Here is a 26,593-nt window from a genome sequence, read left to right as displayed (position 1 = left end):
TGAGAAGAGTATTTTGTTTAGTGTTTTTATTGAAAAAATGCTCCACTCCGTTTTCGCCTAATTTTCTACACATTTTGTTGTTGTTTTTGCAATGTGGTTTGTTTCTGTTTTTTGTATAATAATAATTACATAGGTAGGGGGATAGGTAGGGGTTGGGGTTGTGGGTTTACATACTCGTTACTGCTCCACAAAAATGGGTATTTCGCATACAAAATTGTCTGGAAATTGCATATCTACTCGTATAGAACCCAGATTGTGTGTGTGTGTGTTTGTGGGGGGGACTTACAGTCTAATTTGTTGTTTCAATCGATCCAATACCTCTATGTATGTATGTATGTATGCCAATTCCGATCTCACGTTTGCCTTGTTTTTCTGGATTCGCTCTCTTCGCTCAGCGGCATCATTTATTTATAATAAATTAATGAAACATTATGTGGGTAGTCGGTTGTTTTTTTCGTACTTGGTTCGTAATCGATTTCTCTGTTTTATTTATTTTGTTTTTGTTTTGTTTAGTTTGGCCCAATCCAATCCCAATACTCGGGTAGGGTATGCTTTTGGGGCTTGGGGTTTCTGGTTCGGGTTTTGGTTCTGCCTGACTTAAATAGTGTGGTTGACTATTTTGCTTGACTTTTATTTGTAACAATTATTGTGCCTAATTTTAAGTTACACTTGTTTTCTGATCTATACATTTACAAAACTCGTCGTTGACTGCCACGCCAGCAAACTCTCTTTTTATCTTTTTCTTTTCTTTTCTTTAATTATTATTTATACGTGTACGTGTGTGCATGTGTGGATGTGTGTATGTGTATAATATAAGTTAAATTCTAGCCTTAAATAGTTGAATTCCATGCTCCACACACACAAATACAATTTAATAAACTTGAATAAGCTTTTTAGTTTATAAATTGTTTGTTTATGCGCCGGGCTCCCGTTTGGTTTCTTCCTTTTGTTGTGGATTTGTTTTTGCGTTTTATACAATTCTCATGGTACTTACTGTACTTCTAATTTGTAGTAAGCTTTGTACAACTAAAGTATGTGTGTGTGGGTGTGTTTTAAAAGAAAAGAAGCAACAAAATATTGTATGTTTAGGTGTAATAAATGTATGTATACACTCTCATGTATGCATAAGTGTGGGATCTCTGATTTTGATTTTGATTCTGATTCTGATGATTTTCGCCTATTGGGGGCAATGCCTATACATTTGAATATGGTTTATGAGGGGGGAGGGATGCATAAATAGGTATGCCTGCGCGCATACTCTCAGCATGACTGTATGTCCATGGAGTGGGGTGGGGTGGTGCTGGGGGAGTGTAGAGTGGAGAATATCTGCCCGTTTACGTACAGGTAAAACATGCCCACTGTTTAAGCTTTCGTTTAGACTTTTGGGAGTTTTCCCATTCATTCTCGGCGTTTCTCCACACTGTGTATCGGTGTTTGTGTGGTTTTATTTGTATTTCTGTGTGTGTGTGTGTGTTTGATTGTGTGTGCGGATGAGAATGGGAGAAAGTGACGTGACGAGACGTGTGACGTGGTAATGACTTGTGGAGCTCCCCCCATTCCGAGGGCAGCTCCCGGCGCTGCTGATCCATGGTGCCCTGTCCTAGGCTCTGTGCTGGCGCCGCCCCGCTTTGCCCCGATATTATTTCTGCGTCTTCCGCTGCTTCAGGTCCTGGGAGGCGTCGTCCAGCAGCTTGGTGGCATATCCGTTCGTCAGCAGGCCGTTTGGCCCTGCTCCTCCCTTGTGGCCGTTCTGCGTCGTCGTCGACGCCGGCGCATTGCCGTTGGCCAGCTGCTTGTAGCCGTTGCTCAGCCCATTCGCATGGCCGTTGGTGAGCAGCGCCGCGCTGCCGTTGTCCTTCGACACCGGTGTCGCTGTCGCGGCCGTCGGCTGGGGCATGGCCAGGTCGTCGTGGGCATTGATGCTCTTGCAGTAGCCATTCGGCTTGGCGTTCCCGTTGGCCAGCAGCGCGTTCTTTTTCTGCAAAAAGTCGAAAACGGGGGGGAGAAGGTATTAGGTAGGATCGATGTGATTTCACCGACTATCAGTGCACGCCCCCAGTCCCCTTGCCGTGTCTCCAGCTCCACCAGTGACGTGACTGACCCACAACCCACAGCTTTACAGCACCATCCAGCCATCGTTATGCAATGATCTGCGACGCTTGTCCAAGTCCAAGTCCGATTCGGAGTCGCAGTCGCAGTCGGAGTCGCAGTCGGGAGTCCGAGTTCGAGTCCGAGTCGGTGTCTGTGTTTGTTTTGTTTTGTGTCTTTCCCGTTGCTGTGGCTTCTCCGTTCAACTTTCACTTGTGCCACGCACAGCGGATGCTGCCGCTGCCGCTGCCCCTGATGCTGACGATGGCGGTATAACGATCGTTAAACGGCTTCGTTTCGGCGCTTTTGTACCTTGTCTTCGCTTTGTGCTGCAGCTTTGAACCCAACAAAACGCCCGAATGACTCCCCAGAGACCCACTTGACGAAATCTCGTTAATGAATTTGGACCACAGCATCTCGCGCATATGCAATAGGTGAACGACGGAGGACGGACGACGGACCGGACGACAGAGACGTCCGCAAGGTGCAGCGCTGGCGATGATATAAGCGACGCTCTTGCCCCACTCTGCCTGGCTGCGGATCGTTTTCGTATTCGTATTCGTTTTCATTTTCATTAACACAGACCGGAATCTGGAACACAGCACTGTGTTTATGGTCGAGTCCCCGAGTCCCCGAGTCCCCTTGCGACACGCCGCCTTAATTGCGGTCTTGAAATGCGCCTCGGAGCAACGTGGGAAGTTCCAGCTCGAAAATCTCCGATAGATAATAATGGGCCCTGGCCTGGCCCCTCCGCACCCCACCCCTCTGTGAGCCGCTCTTTTGTGGCTTTCGGCTGATCTTGGCCAATGATAAACGTTGGCCCGTTAGGCCCATTAATGTGAGAAAGTGTCGGAAAGTGCGTAGTCATGGGTGTATGGTCGGCAGGGGGGATGGGGAGGGAACATAATTTCCGGATCTCAGGGGGACTCACCATCAGACGGTTCCTGTAGGCTGCCTTGTAGAACTCGTTGAAGAGGAAGAAGAACATGACGGCGTGCATGCCGATCCACCAGACGAACGCCTTCGGGTAGTTGCAGTCAATGAAGAGGAGCTGGAAGGCGTGCACCATGATCAGGATGAACTGGACCTGCACGGAGAGAGAGAGAGCATATGAGTGATTATCCATTGGGGGGCCATGATCGGGCACGTACCATCTGCAGGGTGGTCAGGTACTTCTTCCACCAGAGGTACTTCTGGTACTGGGGACCCATGGCCGAGAACATGTAGTAGGTGTACATCACGATGTGCACGAATGTGTTGAGCAGTCCGAAGAAGGTGCTGTGGCCGCCTGGGGGGTGGTGGGTGGATGGGATTGGACGGGGATCGGGTCAGCCGGAGCAGTCGAGGGACAGACATTGTGCGCACACTCACCTGGAGTGAATTTCACGCCGAACCAGACCGACATGGGCATGCAGCCGTGATGGATGACGTGCAGCGTCGTTACCTGGCTGGTCTTCTTGCGCAACACGAAGAAAATCTGTGGCGACACAAAAAAATAAAGCAGCGAATGCCCGTTGAGTTGAGTTGAGTCGATTCATGAATGTCGCAATTATCGCTCTGGGGGCGCAGAGTCGCGCAGTGTCGGTCGAGCTTTGATCTGTCACTCACCGTATCCATGAACTCTGTGAACTTTGAGAAGTAATACCACCAGCAGGCATGGACCATCTGATTCCACCGAAAAGAAACGAAACGGGAACGGGAACGGCAACAGGAACAGCAGGAAACGAGCGGCGCAGGGAGAGAGTTACATATCGATTAGCATTGTTTCATTTTCCAGATGGTATTTGTTGTATTTGTATTGGTGTGGTTTCTGGCATTCATCTATCCGATCTGGTTGGGTATCCCCCCAACCATATCCCCATCCCTATCCACTGGGAAGTTCTTGGCAGAAATCATAGATTGGTTTCTATGAGAAATGGCAGTCAAGTTCATGTAGAAACGGACGAAATTTTAACTCTTTTCCCAGGATAGGGATAACGATGTTCCTTGGGTTAGGGTATACACTCGTGTCGGTCCAGCCGACAACAGATCTCACACGCAGCATTCACATTCACAGCTCATTTCATTAAGTAATACTTCTTCGTTACTGCGTTACTCGCAAATCATATTCAAATCAATATCAATTTCAAATCAAATCAAACATTCATGCAGACTCTTCAGGGCAGAGAAAGAGGATAGGGAGAGAGAGAGAGAGAGAGAGAGATATATAGAGAAAGAGATTCCATCACGTAAGATGTATTTATATAGTAAATTGTGTATAGTTCTGCTCGAAAGTATCAAACGAAACAGAAGGGTAGTGTCATTGAATTAATCGTTTTGTTTGATTCCTTGGAATTGGTTTAGTTGGCTAGGAGTGTGAGAGTAGATCAGATCAGATCTCAGCCTGGATAGATCAGAGTTATATCGAAGTCTGGAAGGGGGCCTTGAATCTCTTGGGTTTAGTGACAGTGGGGAAACGTTGACAGTTATCAGTTATGTACGGCATACACATGCTACAATCTGTGGACGGGGTCGGTGTCGGTGTCGGGGTTAGGTTCTGAGTGTTAGCATTAGTTTTACTTAGAATATGTGCAAGAAAATAGTCCATTAACCCAACCATTCCCTCCCATTCCATTCCATAAATTAAATCCATATTATCATTGTGTGCCATAACAGCCAGACTCCAAGGGTGTTGTGTATCTACATATGTACCGAGTAACTATATCTACATATATGTTTCTATATCTATATATATGTATATCTAGGTGGTGTATCTATTTGTAATGCCCATTTTCACGCACACAAACCAAGGCGAATTAAAATAATTAGAATGCTTATCGCTACGGGTGTATGTGCAATCGCAATCGCAATTGCAATCGCAATCGCAATCGCTACTGTTATCGTTATCTTACTGCTCGTGGTGAGGTTAACACATACCCTTAACGTTCTAGGATTATTACTATAGTCGACTGGCTGACATCGGAAGCTATAATGTCCAGTTAGCCAACCGGAAATGCCTATCTGCAAATGTAGAGCACAAAATTTCACGTTTACGAGTATATCGAACGATCTGCGATCTCTTTGTCGGTCTCTCTTTCTCGATTTTATTTGGGTGATCGCAATCGCAATCGCAGTCGCTGTTGTGGTCGTGCCTTCCAGGGTCTTCCAGGTTCTAGGTTCCAGGTTCCAGGTTGATGTTGTTGTTGTTGTTGGATTGATTACTCACTCTGGTATTTACACATGTGCATGTTCGGAGGCAGGTGCGGGTGTTTGTTAGTATGAGTGAGAGTAAGAAAGTACTTAGATAATACTTAAATAATAAGCGCAACTATGATTAATCGAAGCGAAATTAATCACCATTTATTTGAGTTTCGGTATTTCGGTAATTTGGTTGGTCTAGCATTTATGTACAAAACAAAACAAAGCATTTTATTTTGCTGCTGAACAGCTGGCACAGTCGGCACTGGTACAGTCCAATCCAGTACCCGACCCGAACGAACGAACGAACAGTCGCTTGGGGATTAGTCAAAGCCGACTGCACATCACACTGCGGCGGGGTGGTGTGCGGCCGAGAGTTAAGTGTGCCATGGATGGTAATACAGTAAATACTTAGTAGCAATAATAATGGAGGGTAGCAACAACGAGGCGAAGCATTGCGCTGGTTAATACTCGTACTCCAAGAAGCGTTGGCTCAATCGCGGTAGTCGCCGGTAGCTCGCAAAATGTGGTTTAATCAAAGCAATGTCAATGTATACGCTGGAATGTTTTTTGGGTTTATGCAGATCTATGTATATGTAGACAGGTATGCGGATAACTGAGCGAATCAAAGGGGGATGGGCTGGGCTGGTCTGGGATTGTATCTCCTCGGACTAGAGAGATTGCTCTGAATGGGAGGGCCTATGCCTATGCCTATGCCTACGGCTACGCCTAGTATCTGAGATACTGGAATCGTGGGGAGACTGCACACATTTATACGCAAGGGGGGACTGGCTTTCGGGACACTTACTCTCCGGGATGTGGCACTATCTGTGTAGTCCACCGGCTGGCAGCGGAAGCTGTACGCGCCCCACCAGCCGCCCATTAAGCACTGGAACAAAGAAATCAGTTGCAAAAGAAAGGGGAAAGAGAACAGAAAAGAGAACAGAAAATGTCATAAAGTAAGGCAAATTAGGATCAAATTAAAATAAGCGTCGAGCAATTTCTCCATTTCTCCATTTTTCCATTCCATTTCCGCTTCATGGACTTTCCTCCAGTTCGTCTCCAGTTCACGGTGCAACAACAACGACGACGGCGACGATGCGATGCGATGGCTGTTGGGAATGTTATGGGGGATGGGGATGGTGGGTGGTGGGTGGCGAGTACCTACCTCGTAGAATAGCCACGCGCTGAATACAACCTGTATGGCATTGTAGAGGACTAGTGTGTTCTGGAGATGCAGGGGCTTCCGATTCTCCATTAACCGCGGTCCCAGCACCTGCGAATCAGAGTTCATATCATGGATTGTCGTTTATACAATCGCCGGCCCTGACTCATGGCTTAGCACCCAGTAATCCCACTTGCTCGCTTATCGTTCACACACCCACGCGACCAGGTGGATCTGGCACTTAAGATTTGAGACTTGAGATTACTGTGGCCGATTAGCTTAGCTCGGCCCCAGTCCGCGGACTCAAGTGGGACACCTGTTGAGTCGGCGGGCAGACTGCTGACGGGAAATGGATGCCGGAACGGAACTCACCTTGACCAGGTAGACGTATGTGAGGCACACAGCCAGTGTGGGAAACGGGGATGACATCATGGGCCAGTCCTTTGTCCTTGAGTCTATGCACGAAGCAAGCAAGGGGAGGAAATCGAATTAGAATTCCCCATGGTCCAGGCATGGTCTTGCACACCAACAAAGCAGCAAACAGCAAAGCAGCAGTTCGGCGTATCCGTTAGATAAGCGCTCGCCGTGCTCTTATCGTTTCCCACATCCCATCAGCATTGACCCTGCCCTCCACTCGGCCCCACTCGGCCCCACGTTCGCCGCCTGCCTATCCCATGGGCATTGGGCATGTCGTGCCATGGGCACGGCGATCTTCGTGCTTAGAGTGGAGTGGAGGGGAGTAGAGTAGAGTAGAGGGGAGTGGAAGTGGAATTGCGATAATGAAGAGAGCTGGGCACACGTGCACGCTCTTAACTTAACACTCTTAATTGCGGCCGATTCGTACGCAATCTGTGGGCATCTGCATGAGTCGAACACACAGTCGAACCACCGCTAAATGCCATAATTTTCAATTTAGTTCGAAGGCAATTAGTTGGGCAATTTGTTTATGCCAAGATGGCCCAGAATGGGGAGGGGGGAGGGAGGGGCGGAATGTTCGTCCGGGAATTATCATCAATTAATAATCATTGCAAACAACTATTTGGGATACAGATACTGAAATGTTTCTGATATCATTTCAATCACCAAAAATAAAACGAAACTTTATAATCAAATTAATTTGATTAATCCGCTGATTTACCGTGGATGGAAACGGCGCCTGCTAATCCCAGAAGGGATCCCTCTGGCGTTTACCGAGACCTCCCTCAGTTGATTGCCATCTGTGAAGTCTCTGTGCAATCGATTTGGGTTGGGCATAACAGCGGCATTAATGGCTTTTTTTCTATTTCGAAATTAGATATCGAATATCGCGATAAGAACTGCATGGACTCACCTCACCCAAAACCAATAAATTACTCGTACTCGTGGTGTAGAGGAATCAGGTGAATATATATTATATACGAGCACTAGCATTTGGAATCAGTATATTATACTCCTTCCTGTTCTTATGTATGTAATATATACGAGTATTTATGCATGTACATTGGGCACTCTATGCTCAAAATGTGAATGAAATATGGGCAATATTTGTGGGGGAATCAACGATCGAGCGAGTGCCACATAATAGGCCTGTTCCCTGTTCTTCGCACTACATATAAACGAACTGCCTGTATGTACACTTGCACTGGCCCCCGGTCGCTGGGCAATTAGAGGGCAGGTGTCAAAAATTATTTAATCGTTTGCCAAACCTTTTGCCGGTTTTGCAGAGAACTGTGAGAAAGAGAAGCCACGGCGAGCGAGGCTCAGTTGCTGCTGTTGCTGCTGTTGATTGTTGGTCAAAGCTCCCCCAAAATCAAGGTTATACAAATTAGTATAGCCCCCGTTCCCCCCACTTACCACCATGTGAGTCCAGGTACCTGGTTACGGTGTCGATGTATTTCATAATTAAGGCCATTGTGTTACTGTGTAGTGGTTGCTTCTGCTGCTGCTGCCAATGCTAGTGAAATCCTTCCAAGTCTCTCTGTATTTTGTTTATCCTTGTGGTTGGGGTCCTTGTTCTGCGAGCTGGTCTGGTCAGAGCATGCGGTGCGAGGCGGATGCGGTGCAGGTTTGTCGAGCTGCAACGAGCGGCGGGAGAGGAAACGAGACAAAACATTAATAATTGGTATAAATAAACATCTGAGTGGACCTAGCCACTGCCAGCACGTGATGTGGCACTGCCCTCGGTCTATCTGTCTGCCTGACTGTTTATTTTTAATTTCATTAACACACACAACTACATACACACACACACATATGTATAAGCTAGCCTACATTTGTGTACAGTGAATACAAGGGACAGCTCTCCCGAAACTGATACCAATTACCCAGGCCAGTAGCCAGTTCCACTTGCCAATTTGTACTCCTTATCAGCCCACTTTCGACACGCACACACGCACAGAGTCGAGACTGGAGGAGTCGAATATATAATAAATGGCACAAGTATCTGTATTTTAATACGAGTGTTCATGAATATGAATATGCCGCACAGCAGTGGAGCTGGGCTCAGAGACAGCAGCAGTAGAAGCAGCAGCCTCGGAATGGGAATGGGAACGAGAATGAGGTTAATAAACCAACAGCAAAAGCTGCTCCGTCAGCATTTGATCGGCACATTTACATCCAACAATCTTGTTTATAGTCGATTCGTTCTCGATTCGGTTCGTCTTTTGTTTTGCCACTTTATTTGCGATACCGCCGCTGACTTTGGGCCCCCTTATCGCCGTTGCGACGCTCGATATCGCAGATCGATAATTTAGCCAAAATGCGGGGACGGGACCGGACGGGACGGGCCGAGAGGTGTGAGCAATGTCTCGCGGGGAATGTGCCAGCCAGAAAGTTCAAGGACAGCTAAGCGGGCACTTAGCACCCGTCTCGTCCCGTCCCGTCCCTGTCCTGTCCCTCGATTGGTGCCTCTCGAATTCTCCAGGAAAGGTAAAGCTCCTTATAGAGGCCCCTGAATAGCAGGGCTTATTTGGCTGTGAGGGGATGGAGACTGGGACTGGGACTGGCGCTGGTGCTGGTGCTGGGATCTCTCTTACAGACACGTGGGTGCTCGTGCGAGTATTTTATTCAATCTATTGTATTCGGACACCATTCAAAGTTTCCCTCGCTCTCTGCTCGTCGCTCTCTGCTCATTCCCTCCCATGGTGGGGGTATTACTCATACGCTGCGTGGAACGTCACACAAGTGTATCGTAAATGTTTAATAATAGAGCTCAATGGCATCTTTGAACTGATGGGGGGGGGGCGTGTAGGCGATAATTGTGTGTGGGGGGTGGGGGTACTGTGAAAGGGCATCGGCTAATGGCACTACAACGGTCCTTCTCGGGGGCCGGATAGGGCGCATAATATTATAATTAATGAGAGCGAGAGGCCATGGGCACAGCATACACTCGTAATGAAAGCATAGGGCCAGGACCGTGCCTCCCTCCCTCCCTCCGTGGGGCAGCAAGTGAGCCGCCTGTCTGGGGTGTGTTTGCCAGTGGGAATGGATTCTAACGCTGCTCATCCTGCCAAGTCCACTCGGGCTGAAACTACTCAATAGCCAGGGAGTAAACAGAAACTACAAATGTTCGCCCATTTGATGGGCTTGGCGGATGGCGGTTGGCGGTTGGCAGCCCAAGGCAGCAAGCGGGCAAAGCAAACAGAAGTACAAACACCTTTGCCAAACAACAACAAAACCAACAACGACGACGACGACGACTACGACGACAACAAGAAAGCAAATTAAGCCACTGCCACCGAAAAGCCAAATTTAAACTAACCCAAAGTCAAAACAAGGCAACAAAAAGAAGAAGAAATCCAAACAGCGAACAGCCAGAGCCAACAGCACAAACAGCAAACGGAAAATGCTGTCAACAGAGATACTCGTACAATACAATGCATGGCAGACGACGGGGCAGAAAACTGGCACGAACCGAGTGGGCGGCAGAGGAGGAGGTCTGGCAATGGCTTTGTTTCGCCTTCGCCTGATTTAGCAGCGCAGCGTCGAGGGGCTTGGGTGGGGGGTAGGGGTATGGGCCTGACTATAGGTAATCGTAAGCTCACCTTCATTTAGAAGAGGGCTCTGAAAGCGATGCCAGCCAGTCAGCCAGCAGCGACTTTAAGCCGTGCCAAATATTGCTATTTCATTGACCTGATTTCGTTGTTGCTGCTGCTGCTGCCGTTGTTAGCCCCATGTAAGCCCACACAAAAGCCAAACCCATGAAGCAACAATGCACACATGAGCATGTAAGGCGACACCCCAAAACGACACCAGCCCCAGCCATTGCCCATATCCATACCCCCATGCCCCACACCCCACACCACACACCCATTGGTGGCGCAGACAGCAACACGCCGCTTAGCCGGCGCCACGTTGTCACACTCGAACCCGTGCACACCCATTCCGTACACCCTTTCACCCCCACATTCCGTACATCATCACGTGATGTGGACTCTTTGGGCCCTCCATTCCGTGCCCAGCCATTGCTCCATTGCTACGGTTTCTCTTCGGCGTGCCAGTGCTTCGCTTCAGTCTGCTCCTGCGCAGAGGCCCGATTCTGGATTCTTGAATGAAAAACGCGACCATGAGAGCAAAACCCTCTGGTCCACGAGCTCTGGCTCTTGGGTCTGGGTTCGGGGTCCGGGTGCGGGTCCGACCGACTCGCGTGACTCACTCGACGCACCCCCAAAGGCTCGCCCCGGCACGAACCCAAAAAAAGTAAAGTAAAACAGTAAAATAAGCAAGAGGCCATGCAGAAAAGTGAGGGAAAACCAGTCGGGAGGGAAAGTACTCGCCCACCACGCCACGCCATGAATGACGCCGAAAAGGCGCGTGGCGCGTGGCTCGTTCTTGCCTCTTGTCTCCTGTTCCGTGCCCCGTAGCTGTCACACACACTACTAGTACATACTCGTCCATGGAGGCCATTCTAGTTTTGTTATGTCAGTCACTGTTGGCAGTGGTTGGCAGCGGGAGCGAGGGCATACCCCCCCACCTGGGGGATCATCGTCCAGCTCATCAATTCGCGCCAGGGAGAAGGTGTCACGTGCTGAAGGAGTCAGGGGGCTCACCTTTCCCTTTCCCTTTCCGTTTCCACTTCCATTTCCCTTTCTATTTGCTATTGATTTTTATTTTTGGTGAATCAATTTTTTGGCTGCCACAAGTCAATGGAATGGGCGGAGTGTGGATGGGCGGATGAGGCAACGGCAACCCTTCGCTTGGTCAACAATCAGGGGGGGCGGGGCGCGAGTGATTGGCAAATGGGAGGCGCAGGGAGGCATAAGGAAACCGTTTGTGGATGCCGCTGGTCAAGAGCTCTTCGACTGCAGCCGTTTGCCAATAAAAAAACGCACTCTCTGACATTTTGTCCAGCAGCTGTGGCTGTGGCTGTGGCCGACACGCACGGGATGGGAGCATGGGCAGGGGCATGGGGCATGCACATTGCACCGACGGGTCATAGCAAATGCCAGATGAAATTATACTGAGTTATTGGGCTTTTAGTCTCAGCCACAGTCACAGTCACAGCCACATACTCAATTTATTTGCATTCCCCTGCCCCCTTCCCCGTTCCCCGTTCCCCAGAAACGTGAAATTAGCATTCCAGTAAAAGGTTCAATCACTTCCACGGAGAGAAACCCAAAAACGGGTTAACTGACATACATATATATACATATATACATGCATATGTACATACATACATGTATGTATGCATACGCGTATTTGGCGATAATTAATTCATAATTAATTCGATGTAAATTGCGAAAGTTGGGTCAAACTGTTGTGCATATTATTATGGAGTTATGGCGTGGAATGAACCGAAAGAGTCAACCAAGACTGAACTGAAGTAAAAACTCTGTCTAATTTACAATGTAAACGTTAATCGATGCAACATCCATCCTGTTATCCTGTTATCCTTTTCGAGTTGTTTCTGTGCAGTGAAATGGGCCGAGAATTTACCTTGAGTCGGAGTTGCTGGTGCACTTGCTTGGAGCACAGGACTGCGGTCGGCGGTCAGCGGACAGCGGATGGCCAAAATTGGCCGAAAATGTCCGGCTGGCGCTCCTCTGGGGCCCGTGGGTGCACTGGGGAGCCGCGCGTCGTGAATGTTGGAACAATTATTTGGGCGATTGTCGACACACACTCCACTCATGGGATGGGGATGGTGATGGGGTCTGGGGTCTGGGGCGCTGTGTAGCGTTCTTATCACTATACTTTGTTGCAGGCTGCGTCCGAGTCCTGTCAAACACTGCCCAATTGGGACGGATTAAAGGCTTAAAGGCGGACTTCGACTTGGTTCGACGCGCGGTTAGACGGAGGCGGCGACGAGACAGCAGCGGAGGAGAAGCGGATCCGGGACCGGGACCGAGAGAGACACAAAACCGTCAACAACGACTAGCGGAGCACGACTAACTTGGCAGGGATGTCTGAGATATATTGATATATCGCCAAAGCAACCGACTTGAAACAAGACAAAAACTTCTGTTGTTTCGCTGTCCGCGGCCGAGAAAGTATTGAAATATTAAAGCAACATGCCCAGTCCCCATACCCATACCATACCCCAGCCCAGTCCCAGTAGCATGCCGCCGTCGCCGCTGGCGTCGCTGTCATCGCTGGCGTCGTCGCTGCCAGTTGCGCGAAATCGAGCACTGCGCTCTCTCCGTTGCTCTCCCGCCGCCACCTCTCGCTTGAAATTTGGAGTAATTATATAGTTCCAATGGTGCGAAATAAGAATAAATCCAATTGTTTAGTTTCATTGGCTTTCATTGGGTTCTTAGTGTGATTGCCATTTTCCATTATATCGGAAATAAGAATCACGAATCACACATTCAATGCGAGAGAGATGCGTGGAGTTCCAGAGAAAACAAAACCGAGAGCGAGAGAGCACAAAGTCAAAGTCACCGCAAGCAGAGTCGGGCTTTCGACGCTGACGCTGACGTTGACGTTGGCTGTGACTTCAGCTTCAGCTCCAGCTCCAGCCCTCGAGGCGCTGTCGTCGTCCGATTACGAATTAATATAAATTTCTTTGCATTTCTATTGTGATTGGCGGTCGAAAGGCCTTTGACGGTGTGGATGCCCGATTTGGGTATTTCGTGGGACTTGATTCGGCCTATTCACGACTCAAGATGAACCGTTCCCCGCCCACCAGCTCGGCACCACTCCCTTGCCTTGCGTTGGGAAATCTGACTCGCAGTGGATCAGGCCAGCCCAAAACCAGAAAGAAAGGCCAGGCCAGGCCAGTTTAAGGTCCGACGATAAAGAGAAATCCCAGCAGATCCATCGTTCCTACTATGGCCTACTAGTAGACTGCTTTTTTGTCAAACGTGGGCTCAGCATACATACATACATATGTACATGTACATGTATGATGCTGATTGGTCGGTGTCGATAGGTCTGGAATACTTTCACAAGGAATAGGGTCTCGTCTCATCTTCTCCTCTGCGTTGCAAACATTTGCCCAAAGTCAGTAAGCTCTCCCCTTGGAAAGAGCAAAATAACAACAACAGGTGAAAATGCTGTCGGCGTTGTCGTAACTGCGCTGCGCTGCGTCGCTGTCGCTGGCATTGTCTCTGTCTCTGCCTCTGCCACTGGCACTGCCGGTGCCGGTGCAGCGATTTTGAGTGGTGTAAGGGCCCCGCGTCATGATCATGATCGATTTCGGAGGCAGGTGATGCCCCGCATACCAAATCGAATCCCCGCACTTGTCGATCAATTAATTATTACGGCATTTCACACACACAACACACACACACATACTTATACATGCATACATATGTACATGCACGCACAGCTCTTGGGTTTTTTTCACGTCTTTCAGGTTTTCTTTTCACGTTTCTCTTTGACCGTTGATGGTTTTGGTTTTGGTTTTGGGACTTTTGCATTCAATATCGAATTCATGGTCAAGCCGTTTCCGAATGTGTGTCGCCAAAAGGAAGCCCCCCCTCGCCCCCTCGCCCCATCAACAGCCAAACAAGCCAACAGGTTGACCTGACGAAATGGAGCTGGAAACGCGTTTGGACGCTGCTTGACGCAACCATCTAATGCGGCTTTTGTTGTTTGTTGATGGCTGATTGTTGGTTGCTTATTGGGTCGCCCCCACTCCCCCCCACTCCACCCCCATTTCATAATTTCGATGTTTTTCGATGTTTTTCTTTTGTTTTCTGAACCAATCTGGGCAGATATTCAATCGCCCCGCATGCTCTGTGCCGGAATGGATTCCAATGCATTCCTCGGGGTGGCGGAGGCGGTGGGGCCACATTTCCGCCAAACAAATTGAATCAAGGCTGAGGGCCAAGCGATGACTTGTTGAGGGGTCAGGTCGGGCGCCAGCACCTGATGGATGAATGGCGGCGGCAGCGGCGGCCCTCTCTTTGGCGCGCTCGCTCTTCGCCCGCTGTGGGCCAGTTAACTAAGAGCGCATCTCTGCATCAGAGTCAGAGAAAGAGGCAGCGAAAGAGGCAGAGAAAGAGAGAGAGTTCTTTCTTTCTTTTGGGTGAGATGCGAGTGTGGAATATCTTGGAATTATGTCATACATATCTCTACACACACCCACACACACTCACCACATGCGTTACAGCTACGTGAGCTGAGTAGCGTTACTCTACGCGTGTGTATGCGTCCCTTCTAATCAGTTCATATCAGTCTTGATTAATCGGCTGACCCCATCTGTCGCCGGGGGGCAATGGGGGGAAAGGTAATGAGACCGATAACTGCAGGTGCCAGGCCAGAGCTCAGAGCACAGAGCACAGAGCACAGTGCACTGAGAGTGAGACCCCCAGAGAGACAGAAAGATAGTTTTTAATACACTTGGATAAATAAATGTTGAAAAGCTGTGCAAGGGCTGGGGCACTGGGCATCGACTTGGCTATGGGACAGGCTAATGGAACCCAGATCCGCACCCGATCCACAACCGGCCAGGGGGAGAGGGAGAGGGAGGCAGAGAGTTGCAGGGCAGCATTAACTGATTCCGCTTGACATCGTTTGATTTATCGAGCAGAATAAATAGATAAACAACGTTTAGCATTCGTTAATGTGTGTTTTCATGGCGCGGGGAGGCACTTTCCGAAAGGCGGAAGCCGACACTTGAACTGCCGCCTGTTACGTGGGTATCCGTCAGATACGAATAGGAATACGAATGCGTATACTACGCGTATCTAACGTACTAACGTACTAACCTACTACCGTGCTACTGGCGTGCCACGGGCGTGCTACCGCGACCGACGCGGACACTCTTAGAGCTATTCTGCTCGAGTCGAGCCACTTGAAAGTTGAAATCAGAAATCAGAAAACAAAAATCAGCGACTGCAACTGGAATTGGAATCGGTATTGGAATTGAAATAAAAACACTTTACTTTGGTTTGGTGGATTTGTGGCTGTATCTCGGGCAGCGGCCTAGGAATTTTTGTGTGTGGAAATCGCTTTGGCCTGACCCAAAAAGCGAACCGGACGAGACACAACTCAAAGCGAAAAGCGAAATTCAAACTGAGGCCGGAGAATCGGGCGAAGAGCGACCGAACCCCCAAAGGCCGTCCCGTCTAAATGCCGCTGCAAGAGAGCGGAGAGAGGAGTGCGGTCAGAGAGGCCAGAGAGTCGCGGCCTCGGAAGAGCGCGAGACTCGCGGCAGACGACGACGGCGACGACTCGCCTGGCTGTGTATCTGTATCTGGTGGATGGCAGGCGGCAAGAAGCAGACACTGCCACCGCTTGGCAAATGGCAAGAGGTGCAAGAAGAAGCACTGGGGGGCAGTGTGCTACACGTTGAGCGTTGCGTTGCGTTGCGTCACGCGCACACCACATAGCCACCAAAACCAACACCAGCACCAACACCTACACGAATGCCAGCGCACACAAGTCACAGAGATACAATCTGAAGGCGGCGCGCTCTCTGTATCTGCCAGATACAGATACATTCGCCGCCGCTGCCTTGTAGCGCCAAAAGGCCGGCTGCTCTTCACTTCTGCTGCGGCTGCTGCTGCTGCTGCTGCTGATAACGTCTGCTCGCTCTCTGTCTCTCTGTCTCTTTGTCACCCTTTACCGCTGTCACTCTCTCTCTCTCTGCGTTCTCTTTGGTTGCGTATCCGATGGATACGATACGAGGGTTGTCATCGCTTCGTTTCGTTGCGTTTCGGGCCAACAGCGAAAAGCGAACAGCCGACCGAAACGCACATGCCGCCAAATAAAGTGGCAGACTCGAGTGGAAGTGGAGCCCGAAAAGAACATCGAATACAGCTGCAACAGCGGCCATGCATACATACATACATACATACATACATACATACATACATAGATACCCGCGTGTCCAAACATACGATGAGCACAACGGGTATTATGTCATCGGGGGAGGGAAGGGAGTCAGTCGCATGCAGAAGAGAAGTCTGCCGCGACTCACTCTCTCTCACTCTCTCTCACTCTCTCCCACTCTCTGTGTTTGCGTTTCTCTTTCGAGTCGATTGTTGTTTGTTTGAAGTTTATTCTTTTGCTCTCAATTTGTCCCAAAGCCACCCCTTGGTCACACAGACACACACACACACACACACACACACAGACACACACAGATAAGAGACAAGCATATGGACACGGACAGGACACGGGTCGGTAGTTGCTTCGGTTAGTTAGTCCTTCTGGGTGCGCTTCTTCGTACCCTGTACTCGCAGGGCATGCTGTTCACACGGGATGGGTCTTATCGGGTATTTGCTATTGGTATTGCTATGGCTACTATATGTATAGGGCATAGTACCCGATCAGTCAGCATTCAAGTGTTAAATTACACTTGGAGGCATACCTGAGTAGCGGGTATCTTCCAGTCATAAGCTTCCACTTGTTTGTGTGTGTGTTTCACTTCAGTTGGGGTTTCTGCTCCCCTAGTTGCTGCTCTTTTCCGCAGAAATTAACCGGAAATGACGTTACCCCTTCGCGCAACCACTTTCGATGACACACCCCACCTCATCGAAATTGCTTAACTTCTGCAAAAATTGAGTTTATGGTGAATGATGTATGTACATATGTACATATATGTACAATCGGGGATAATGTATGTCTAAATATTTCAAGGGATAAATGTGGGTAGGTGCAGGATACTTAAACATTTTGAACATCTTCTGCTCAGATACAAATGTATCTCAGCTCTATCAAATCTATGAATTATTAGTAAAGAACACCGAATAAAGCTCTATTTGAACTGGACTTCGGGAGTAAATATTTCTTATTTTCGAATTCGAATTGGTTTTTGTGCCTTCGAATGTGCCTTTTGAATTAAAATAATAATAATAATAATAATAATTAATAAACCAATAACTATGGGGATAATGTTTTTTGAGTGACAATTGATGAGAAAATGATTTTGAGCAGATGAGCTATGAGGCCCCTCCTGGCAGATCAGCTGTTGGCATGAATGAGATTTCCCTTAGCCATATTCCATGCAAAGATTTTCATTTAACCAATAAACCATCCGGCTGATTGCGCACTAAACTTGTCACCTTTCAGGCCCCCACACAAAGGCACAATTTGTGGAGATAGTTTTAGCTATTCGCCCCGTCGCGCATCACTTTGGATCGGATGGGATCGGATGGCATATCATGGCATGGCTTGGCTTGGCTTGGCTTGGCACACATCAAGAGAAAGAGAGAGAGAGAGAGCGAGAGAGAGAGCGAGACCTACTCCTAACCTAAAACTCAACAAAAACATCTGAAATAACCAATTAATATTGCATTATTGCGCAACAGAAGTGGGCAATAAATAAATAAAAAGTCGGCAGCAGCGACCGACCATAACGCACTTTTGAAGGCAAACAAAATGGAGTCAGCAGAAGAAGAAGAAGAAGAGGAGGAAGAAGACAACGAATCGAATCGCATCGAATCGATTCCAATATTGTGGATACGCGTGCGCAAAAGCTTTGACGATTTCGTAAGACGAACAAAATGCGTAGGGGTGGGCGTGGCACGGCTAAGTGGGCTCCGGTCTCTGCCACTAGCCCCAGCACCAGCCCCAGCACCAGCACCAGCACTGGCCCGTGGCCAAAATTCTTGGGTCTTTGGCATGACAATGTCAAAATGAAACGTGCCAAGCTCACCACGCTCCCGAGCTCCGCTCTGGGCCCTTGTGTCATCGCGAAACGCTAACGGTTTATCAGCCACAAAGAAAGACAGACACCAATTTACATCTCACCTTGGGGGCCGCCTGCATCGCCGGATCCCGAGCCCAGCCGAGTCGAGTCGAGCTCTCCGCAGCGATGCGGACGCCTCGGGCCGTGTGGGGGGGCTCTGGGGCTATAACGCTTTGTCTGTGTGTGTGTGTGTGTGTGTGTGCGCCTGTGTGGCAGTGTGGCAGTGTGCCGGCGCATATAAATCGATTAATAAGTTTCGTAAATGAAATGCCATTATCAACAGCAGCAACAGCAACAACACTGCGTTGCCACAGTCAAGCAACAGTACAAGTAACGGCGACAGCAACGATGACAGCAGCAATCAAAGCCGGAGATTGCGTCGTTGCCGCCTGCACCGACTCCGACTTCGACTCCAACTGTAGCTCCAACACTAGCTTCAGCTGTTGCCCCAGCATCATCATCCGGCATCTGCCAGCAGCAATTAAAATTAGCTTACAGCTCGCTCGGCTGTTGCTGAATTCAATTAACGAATGAGAGCCACGAATGATCGCCTTGCACAATGGTGGGCGGCCGCGCAATTAACTAATCAGCCTCATAATCATAATCCTAATGAGACAAACAACAGACACCAGACACCAGACCCCGCCTCGTACGCACTCGCGTATTCCTTCCTCAGAGGGATGCGACCCGGGGCCTGCCCAAAGTCTGGCTGCCGCATGCCAAGATATGCCATATGCATTCTGCGCATGCGCCACGGCGAACTCGGCCCCACCACGGAGCACCGTGGAGCATGGAGCACGGACCAGGTCAGGCCAAAGTAATTGAGTCAAGGGCGCGGGCGCTGTTGACAGCCGAACGTTTTAGGCAGCCCAGACACGTAGGGAATTCGATTTTGGTAATGCCAACGCGTCCACCGAGCACCGAGCACCGCCCCAGATCTGGGGCGTGGCACTTGCACTTTATGGCTGGCAATAGAGCTGGGAGCCTAGAGGCCAGAAAAAATCTGAATGGGTTGAAGGTTCCATTAGAACTTTTGATCTAAGCAATTTCCCATCTCATGAATCACAAACAGAAAACAGTTCCTGGAGCTGAAGCACTTCCTGACCTTAAAGCAAACATAAACTTTCACTCGCATAAACAAATGTACATACACACACACACACACACCACAATATAACAGGTTCAAACTGAATCCACTGAATCCATTGGTATGGCAATACTCAGGGGGCGATTCGTTCTCAGCTACAAACATGCCACAGCATTCCACAGCATTCCAAAGACAAATGCTACGCGATGATGGAGTCTCATAACGATAGCAGGGGGGATTACGAGATTCTCTACGATTATTACCCCGCTGGCCGATCGTACTGACACTCGACCGACTATAAAAATAATTAAATATGCAGCAAAGAGACCAAAACCAAAACCAAACCCAAACAGCCAACGCCAAAGACAATGGCAGCGACAAAAAGAAATCTATTTAAATTGGACTCGGGTTTGGGCTGACGCTGACGCTAACAATGATGGTGACGGTGACGCTGCCTCTTGGGGGGGACTGTGGCATGGAATGGCCGGGCGGGGAGGGGAGGGCACTGACTGGGACTGGGGGACTGGGACTGGCACTTGAGCCATTGCACAATGGCCACCTCATCGCAATAGACAATGCCCAGAGCCACCTCACCTTTCAAATTGAAGGCTTAGTTAGCTAATGTGTGGTAATGATAATGATTAAGCTTGGCAAATACCCCAAATGCCAAATATCCGTCGTCTTGGTCTGGGACTGTGACGGGGACTGTGACTGGGACTCGGCATGGGCCTCGGTTCGGGCCAACTCAACCGAAAGTGACAGCCCACCGATGGATGGGATGGTATGGGATGGCCCAATGGAGGCTCGATTGCGGCCCTGACTATGACTTTCTCGGGGCCCGGCCCTTTGCCGCCCTTTGCCGGTCACACACTTGACAATTCTACGGGCCATAAAGCTGGCGGGCCCCGCAATTGGCCGCAATAAAAAGTTGAACCATCAAATGTGATTCGGAACGGGTTCTAGACCCTGGGAAACGCGTGAAATTTGGCTTAAAATTACACCCAATGGTAATGAGAACATCATATACCAGAAGATGTGGCATATAGTCGTATCCGGGGCCACGCCCCGCCAGATGGGGATGGGGATGGGGATGGAGATGGTGCGACGACAGCCATGGCAAACACCTAGAGGCTGGAAATAAAACACAGTCAAGCGTTACAATTTCGCAATTGCCAAGCAAACACAAAAGGTTTACGGAACATAATCAAAATAATATCCGTACCCGTAACCGTACCCGTACCCGTACCCCCCCCAGTCGCAACGGGTTAGGTTGGGCCTACTTAACCTTTCACAGATCCATTGGCGCGTTGCAGCAGTGCAGCAGTGCACGTGCAACGCCCACCAAGGCAAGGGAAGTACTCCATGGGATTGCATGGGAATTTCGCGACGATGCCATGGGAATCGGAATCACGTCAGAGCCGCTCGTATTTGGCTAGAACGGGGGATAGTGATGGGGAATGGGGGGACTCCCATTCCTAGTCGCTTTATTTGCTCCACACAATCGCGCCTAGTAGCAGCGCCAATCAGCTATTTCGAGAGTGCTGCGGAGGGCCCGTCCCATCCCGTGCCGTGCCGTCCCGTGCTGAGATGGAGATCTCTTGGCCTGTCCATTATACATACATACGTCGTAGAGTGTGAGAATATGATCGAAAGTTGATTTCGCCGTGGCCACACATGGCGCAATTTGTAGCTTATTTACCTCAAACAACAGACAATGGATAAACAAAGTTCATCTTGGGGTCCGTTGAGCCGAGGCACTCGAGTTTTTCCAAGGCAAATATTTGGCCCAGCGAACAGCCGAACAGCCGAACATTTGAACATTTGAACATTCGAACATCCGACTTCGACTTCGACTCCGATCCCAACTAACAGAAACTCAAATATTGGAAAGCTTGTCTAATGCGAGGGAAAGGGATTGGGTTTGCTTGCGATGCACTTTGGCATCGGAGCGATTACGGAAGGGAAATCATCAGCGGACGGACGCGTTAATTAAGATAGAACCGGCAATTAAAAACAACAGGCGGGGCTGTTTATCGACAGCTAGCTACGACTATGCCAGTAATCGCAGCTCACTACAGAACCATCGATTAGTTGCTGTAAAAGTGCCTTTTCACGATGGAATTCGAATTCCTTGGGTAATTGCACAACTATCTAAGGGGCATATGCAGCAGTACTCGTAATGGCAGATGCATGTATTCAGTATCGATTACGGGGAATGCCAGGGTGGAATTAATTCCAGTAAATGCCTCCTCCAGGAAGCTACAGGTCAGCCACTAAGGTCTGTTCGATCTTGCCAGTCGCAACTATGTCGGAGGGGAACGTGCCGCAGCTGTGCTGCTGCTGCGACAAGTGTTTCATTTTCATGCCAATTAAAATTGTTAAACAGTGGCGAGCCGAGGCCGCCTCTTGGGCACATTTCTCACCTCATCCGCCCCAAGGCTGCCCCGCTAATAGCCACTAATCTCTGTGCAAACCAAACCCACCGCCGCCGACCTATATAGCCACATGTGCGTGTGCTGTGCTGTGCTGTGCCCCTCTCGCGGCCCATAGACCACAAATGAGCATTTTGGAGATTCGGCCAACGCAGCGCCGAGCAGGCCCTGGCTGGGCCAAGACAATGTCGAGTGGGGAAGAGTGGGGAATAGTGTGGAGATGGAATGGGGGGAAATGTATCTTTTTGGGGCTGTTTCTTTGTGCTGCTGCTGCTGCTGGCATTGTTGCTGCCTTTTGACAACTCAATCAACGTCGCAAGGTGGTTCATAGCCAGCCATCTCCATCTCCATCGCCATCTCCAGTTCCACCTCCACTTCCATTTCCATCTTCTGCCGCATTTCAATGTCAAAATCCTCAGGTGGAGAAGTTTTGTTGACAGCTTTATAGCGGGTAAAGCGACGGCGCAAACGACCAAAAAATACTCATTAAAAAGAAGCAGCTCAAATGCGCCGTACAATTGTACAATTGTGCACACAATTGTCTTTTGTTTTGGCCACATTAGTCACTAATTTGAGGCTGGTCTGATCGTTTTTATGAGGAGTGCTTGCCCGCTCGCATCGTTCGCATCGTGGGCTTCAGGGTTATCTTCGTCCCCCCCTCTCTGGTTGCTTCCGGAGTAGCAAACAGAATCCGTCTCGGGCTTTGACTCTACCCGGTCCAGATGTGAATTGCAAATCGCTTTCATGCCATGCGGAAATAATCGGGCCGTGAAAAGCTGCCGTGAAAATACTGGAAGCCTGTCACAGCCCATTCTGGGGTTGGTTCTGGTTCTCTGGGGGCATCACGTGTAAATCGCAATCGTAATCGTTGGTTACCTCAAAACATTTTCAAGTTGCGATGCAGATGGGGAAAATTGTTCATTATTGCATTGGGTGGGGCCTTGGGCTTCCGGTGCCCTCAGCCCTAATGGTTGTCACAATTTGCCCAAAAAGCGCCAATCATGTCGGAGTTTAGCTAATTATAAGCCTGACCAACTGGCCGACGGAATAACTCAGTGACTGACAAACAAATTGAGTGAAGTGAAGTGAAGAGTCGCCGCACCGCGCCCCATGAGCAAACCCAAACCCGAAACTCGAAACTCAAACTCGAAGTCGAATCGTTTATGGAAGATTTTGTAATGATTAATTTGTTGCATTTTCCGCTACTCTCTTCGGTTGTGTTGCTGCTGTTGCTGTTCGTCGCACTAATTACGGCAATTAACAGGCAAGAGATCTGTAGGCAACTTCACACACAAACACACCGATGTGATTGGCTTTTGTATCTCTATTCATCTATGCATACATATATGTACATTTGTCTGTAGATGTATCTCCCCGCCTTGGATTGTCTTTCGGCAGTCTTCGGTTTTTTGTTGTGTTTGTGAAATTACTCTGCAGGCCTGTAAGTGGGACAGCTGATGACGGATCGGATCCGGTGAAGAAAATGAAGTTCATAGAGGAGGAGGCGTGGGGGAGGGGGAAGAGCTACCAGCTGATCCGGAGAGACACTTCAGACGGGAATTTCATCTAATTTCGCAGTCAGAGTCACAATTTCCTCCTCACATGCACACACACACACACAGTCACGCCCACACGCCCATCACACATGCACCTTGTGAGCCAGTCAGCAGCAGGCCCTGTCAATATCTGTCTAGATCGGTGAGATCTCTCGCTTCTGCTTCTGTTTCTGGTTGCTTGGACATGCCCCACACGTAGCAGACAGCGGCAGACGAAACTCTGTTAATTGTTTTTATTAGTCACCCCACAAAATCCCATGAACCAACTGAAACGATTGTACTTATACAGGTTTACATATATATATATATTATATATATTATATATATCTGTACGAAATGTACGACTACTTGTATTTGCATATATTTTATTTATACTCTTAAGTACTCGTATATGTATGTACATATGTACATCTGTTGAAATAAAAAATTCCGACTCTGAACGTGGTGGCTGGCCTATCGAGAAGTCCCAACAATTTCAAAAGAATCTCCGATCAAAGTTCAATCCCTAAACTGTGACGCTCACAAATGGAAGGCAATACGAGTACAATATATAGTAGAAGTCTCTAATTTCTGATTCCATAATGAATGACTATTCAATTTTGGTCGGTTACGCAGCTTGAACCCAAGTGAATGTCAACATTGAATGTAGTTATTAAACAACACATCAAAGAGCAGACAGTTAATGATCTACACTACTTCTTTATATCTGTTTATTCTGAAACTTCTGCAAATCGATTGGTATCCTGATCCACACTCACGTTACAACCCAACCAAATGGATCTACAATCCTCTTGTTTCCAGTCCAAGTTCAGGTCTATTCTGTTTATTCGGCAGAGGGGCCTCCTCCTCCTCCGCTCTATTCTTTCCATTTTGCTAGCCAGTGTTTTGGGCTCTGTGCTCTATGTTCTGTGTTGCCCTTCCCAAAAGCACAGTTGTGCGCTGCTTGTTTGTCAATTAGCAGGTCGCAACCATTGCGGGGCGGGGCTGGGCTGAGGAAACAGAGATCCTGTTCTGGAGAAAACGCATGTACATATGTATGTACGAGTATGTTTGAATTATTTATAGAGAGTGAGCATAGTGCTGGAGTTGTCGTAATGTTTCTGACAACTTCTCGTCACTTGCTGGATGTGTCGTTCTAAGCCGATCTGGGATTGAGGCACATTGACCGCAGAGTAGAGGCTTCCCTTCTCTGTTCTCTTGTGCGCCGTCGGGCTTTAGCCTTAGATCTGCGAGTGCGATCTCCAGTCCAGTCCAGTCTCCTCTGTGGCTGGCTGAGACGGGAGGAAGAGGATGGCACGGAAGGGAGGGAGGAGGGAGTGGGAGTGAGGCCTGTAAATTCGCTTGAAATGGGTCTACGTGCGTGGCATTCGAAGAGCAGCCAAGGAACGCGACGCGGATCGTTTGCATATAAATAAATGTAAATGCCGAAAACGAAACCTCGGCTTACAATTTGAAATGATTTGCTGATTCTTGGGCGTGAGCAGCGGCAGTTGAATGGAATCTGGAATCTGGAGAGTAAGCAAGAAGTCCCCGCTCTGAGTCAGAACAAAGGAATTGTCAGCATGTAGCAGGTAGCATGTAGCAGGAACTGGAACTGCAGGAAAATCCCGGGCGTTTCCATCCATTAACCTGTTCGGTTAATTGGCAACACGGAAGCGAGAGTCGAACTAGTGGGGCCCATCAGCATCCATCACATCAGCACTATCGCTATGAGGGAGGAGTCATGAGGGGCCCATTAAATATGCGCCGCTGCCCTCATAATTCCTCGAAAGTTGTTCCCCAAAGTCGTTTACAACTTGATTCTGATTCTGATGCTGACGCTGATGCTGATACGAACGATTGGCAGGGGGAGAAACCATCGAAAAACAAGGATAAAGGCCAGGAATCAGCACTAGGGGAGACTCTTCTGCCTGTCACGTCAAGTGGAGACGACGGGCACGGCACCGATCCGGCAGGGAGTCAAGTCCAAGGCCAGGCCCGGGCCCGGGCCAAGGCGAGACACGACACGACACACACAGGTTTAATGGGGAAGTTTTTGCGCCGTTCATCTTCTGTACTCGCATCGCATTAATATTTACGAGCATATTAAGATGCTCCATCCAGCAGGAGGAGAGGGCTACATAGATGGCAATTATTTCCACCAAGGGCGTGCTAATTGCGGAGAGCAGAGAGCAAAGCAGAGCAGATGGAATTCGGCTGAAGGGAGCTTTGTAGCGGGTGTGGGGGAAAGCTTGCTCAAAGCTCTGCACTCTACATACAGCAATCAAATGGTAATAAATAGTGATAAAATCGCTTGCGATGGACAAGGGTATGAAAAGGAAAACAATAATCAGCTGATCGACAGCTCTCAGAGAGGGCTGATAAATTGTGTGTGGGCAACCTACTCTACGTGTATGGAGACCACGTAAGATCTCTTCTCTGATCTCTTTACTGTGCCTCTTTGGTATCTGGTCTCGGGTGCAAGTGTCAAAGCGTCAGGGTTGCCACACAGCTCGGACTCGGACTCGGGCTCGGGTAATGGTAGTCGATTGGCCAGTTTAATCGATTAGCTAGATGGAGTGGTATGTCGTGGGGAGGCGAGGCGAGGCGAGGAGAGCTGGATTGGTGTCCAAAATGGTTATTGTGAACGGACCCACGAACAGTTGCAAAAGAGCAGGCAAAACACATGTGGAGGCAGGCCAGGCCAGGCCGGGCAGGCAAGGCTTACCAACTTACCAACAAATCTCTGTAAAGCGGCAACAGCACGGCAAGGCGATCCACAAGACGGGGAACGGCGGAGAACGAACGAACGAACGAACGGCTCTTGGTAAATCGCTGAAAACCGAAAACCGAAAACCAAAAACTGAAAACTGAAAACTGCAAAAACCACAACACAACAAAAATTGCACGCGGCCCGAACTATTTCCCAAATTGTTGCCAAAGAACTTTGTAAAACTGATTATTTTCGCAACTGCTTGCAGTGGCCCACACGATCGAGACGGGGAGCCGACGACGATTAGCGCGCTTGACTTCTGAATGAAAACTGAGTTTCGC

General features: G+C 49.0%; 1 protein-coding gene across 5 annotated transcripts; it reads right to left on the bottom strand.

The window, feature by feature from the left end:
• Window positions 1-9: 9 nt before the first annotated feature.
• On the bottom strand, window positions 10-26,593 carry LOC111068898 (elongation of very long chain fatty acids protein AAEL008004). Of its 5 annotated transcripts, XM_022358679.2 has the most exons (11): window positions 26,276-26,593; window positions 8,264-8,484; window positions 6,803-6,885; window positions 6,434-6,541; window positions 6,074-6,154; window positions 5,005-5,088; window positions 3,697-3,753; window positions 3,460-3,565; window positions 3,240-3,376; window positions 3,020-3,175; window positions 10-1,978 (listed from the first exon to the last, which is right to left on the bottom strand). In XM_022358679.2, exons 2-11 carry the CDS (start codon window positions 8,319-8,321, stop codon window positions 1,640-1,642), a joined length of 1,209 nt encoding a protein of 402 aa, XP_022214371.1. In that variant the 5' UTR covers window positions 8,322-8,484; window positions 26,276-26,593; the 3' UTR covers window positions 10-1,639. The 5 variants fall into 5 exon arrangements, with proteins under 5 accessions (XP_022214371.1, XP_022214369.1, XP_022214370.1 ...); XM_022358677.2 differs by lacking the exon at window positions 6,074-6,154; XM_022358678.2 differs by lacking the exon at window positions 5,005-5,088 and having other exon boundaries at window positions 26,276-26,592.

The sequence above is a fragment of the Drosophila obscura genome, unplaced genomic scaffold, assembly GCF_018151105.1.
Source record: "Drosophila obscura isolate BZ-5 IFL unplaced genomic scaffold, ASM1815110v1 contig_4, whole genome shotgun sequence".
Lineage (NCBI taxonomy): Eukaryota > Metazoa > Arthropoda > Insecta > Diptera > Drosophilidae > Drosophila > Drosophila obscura.
This window is presented reverse-complemented; position numbering and strand designations above follow the sequence as displayed.

Coding starts and splice junctions, on each gene's coding strand:
- LOC111068898 (XM_022358679.2), bottom strand. CDS start 8,321: ATGGCCTTAATTATGAAATACATCGACACCGTAACCAGGTACCTGGAC. Junction 6,542..6,802: donor CATACGTCTACCTGGTCAAG/GTGAGTTCCGTT, acceptor TCTGATTCGCAG/GTGCTGGGACCGCGGTTAAT. Junction 5,089..6,073: donor ATAGTGCCACATCCCGGAGA/GTAAGTGTCCCG, acceptor CTACATTTGCAG/ATAGGCATTTCCGGTTGGCT.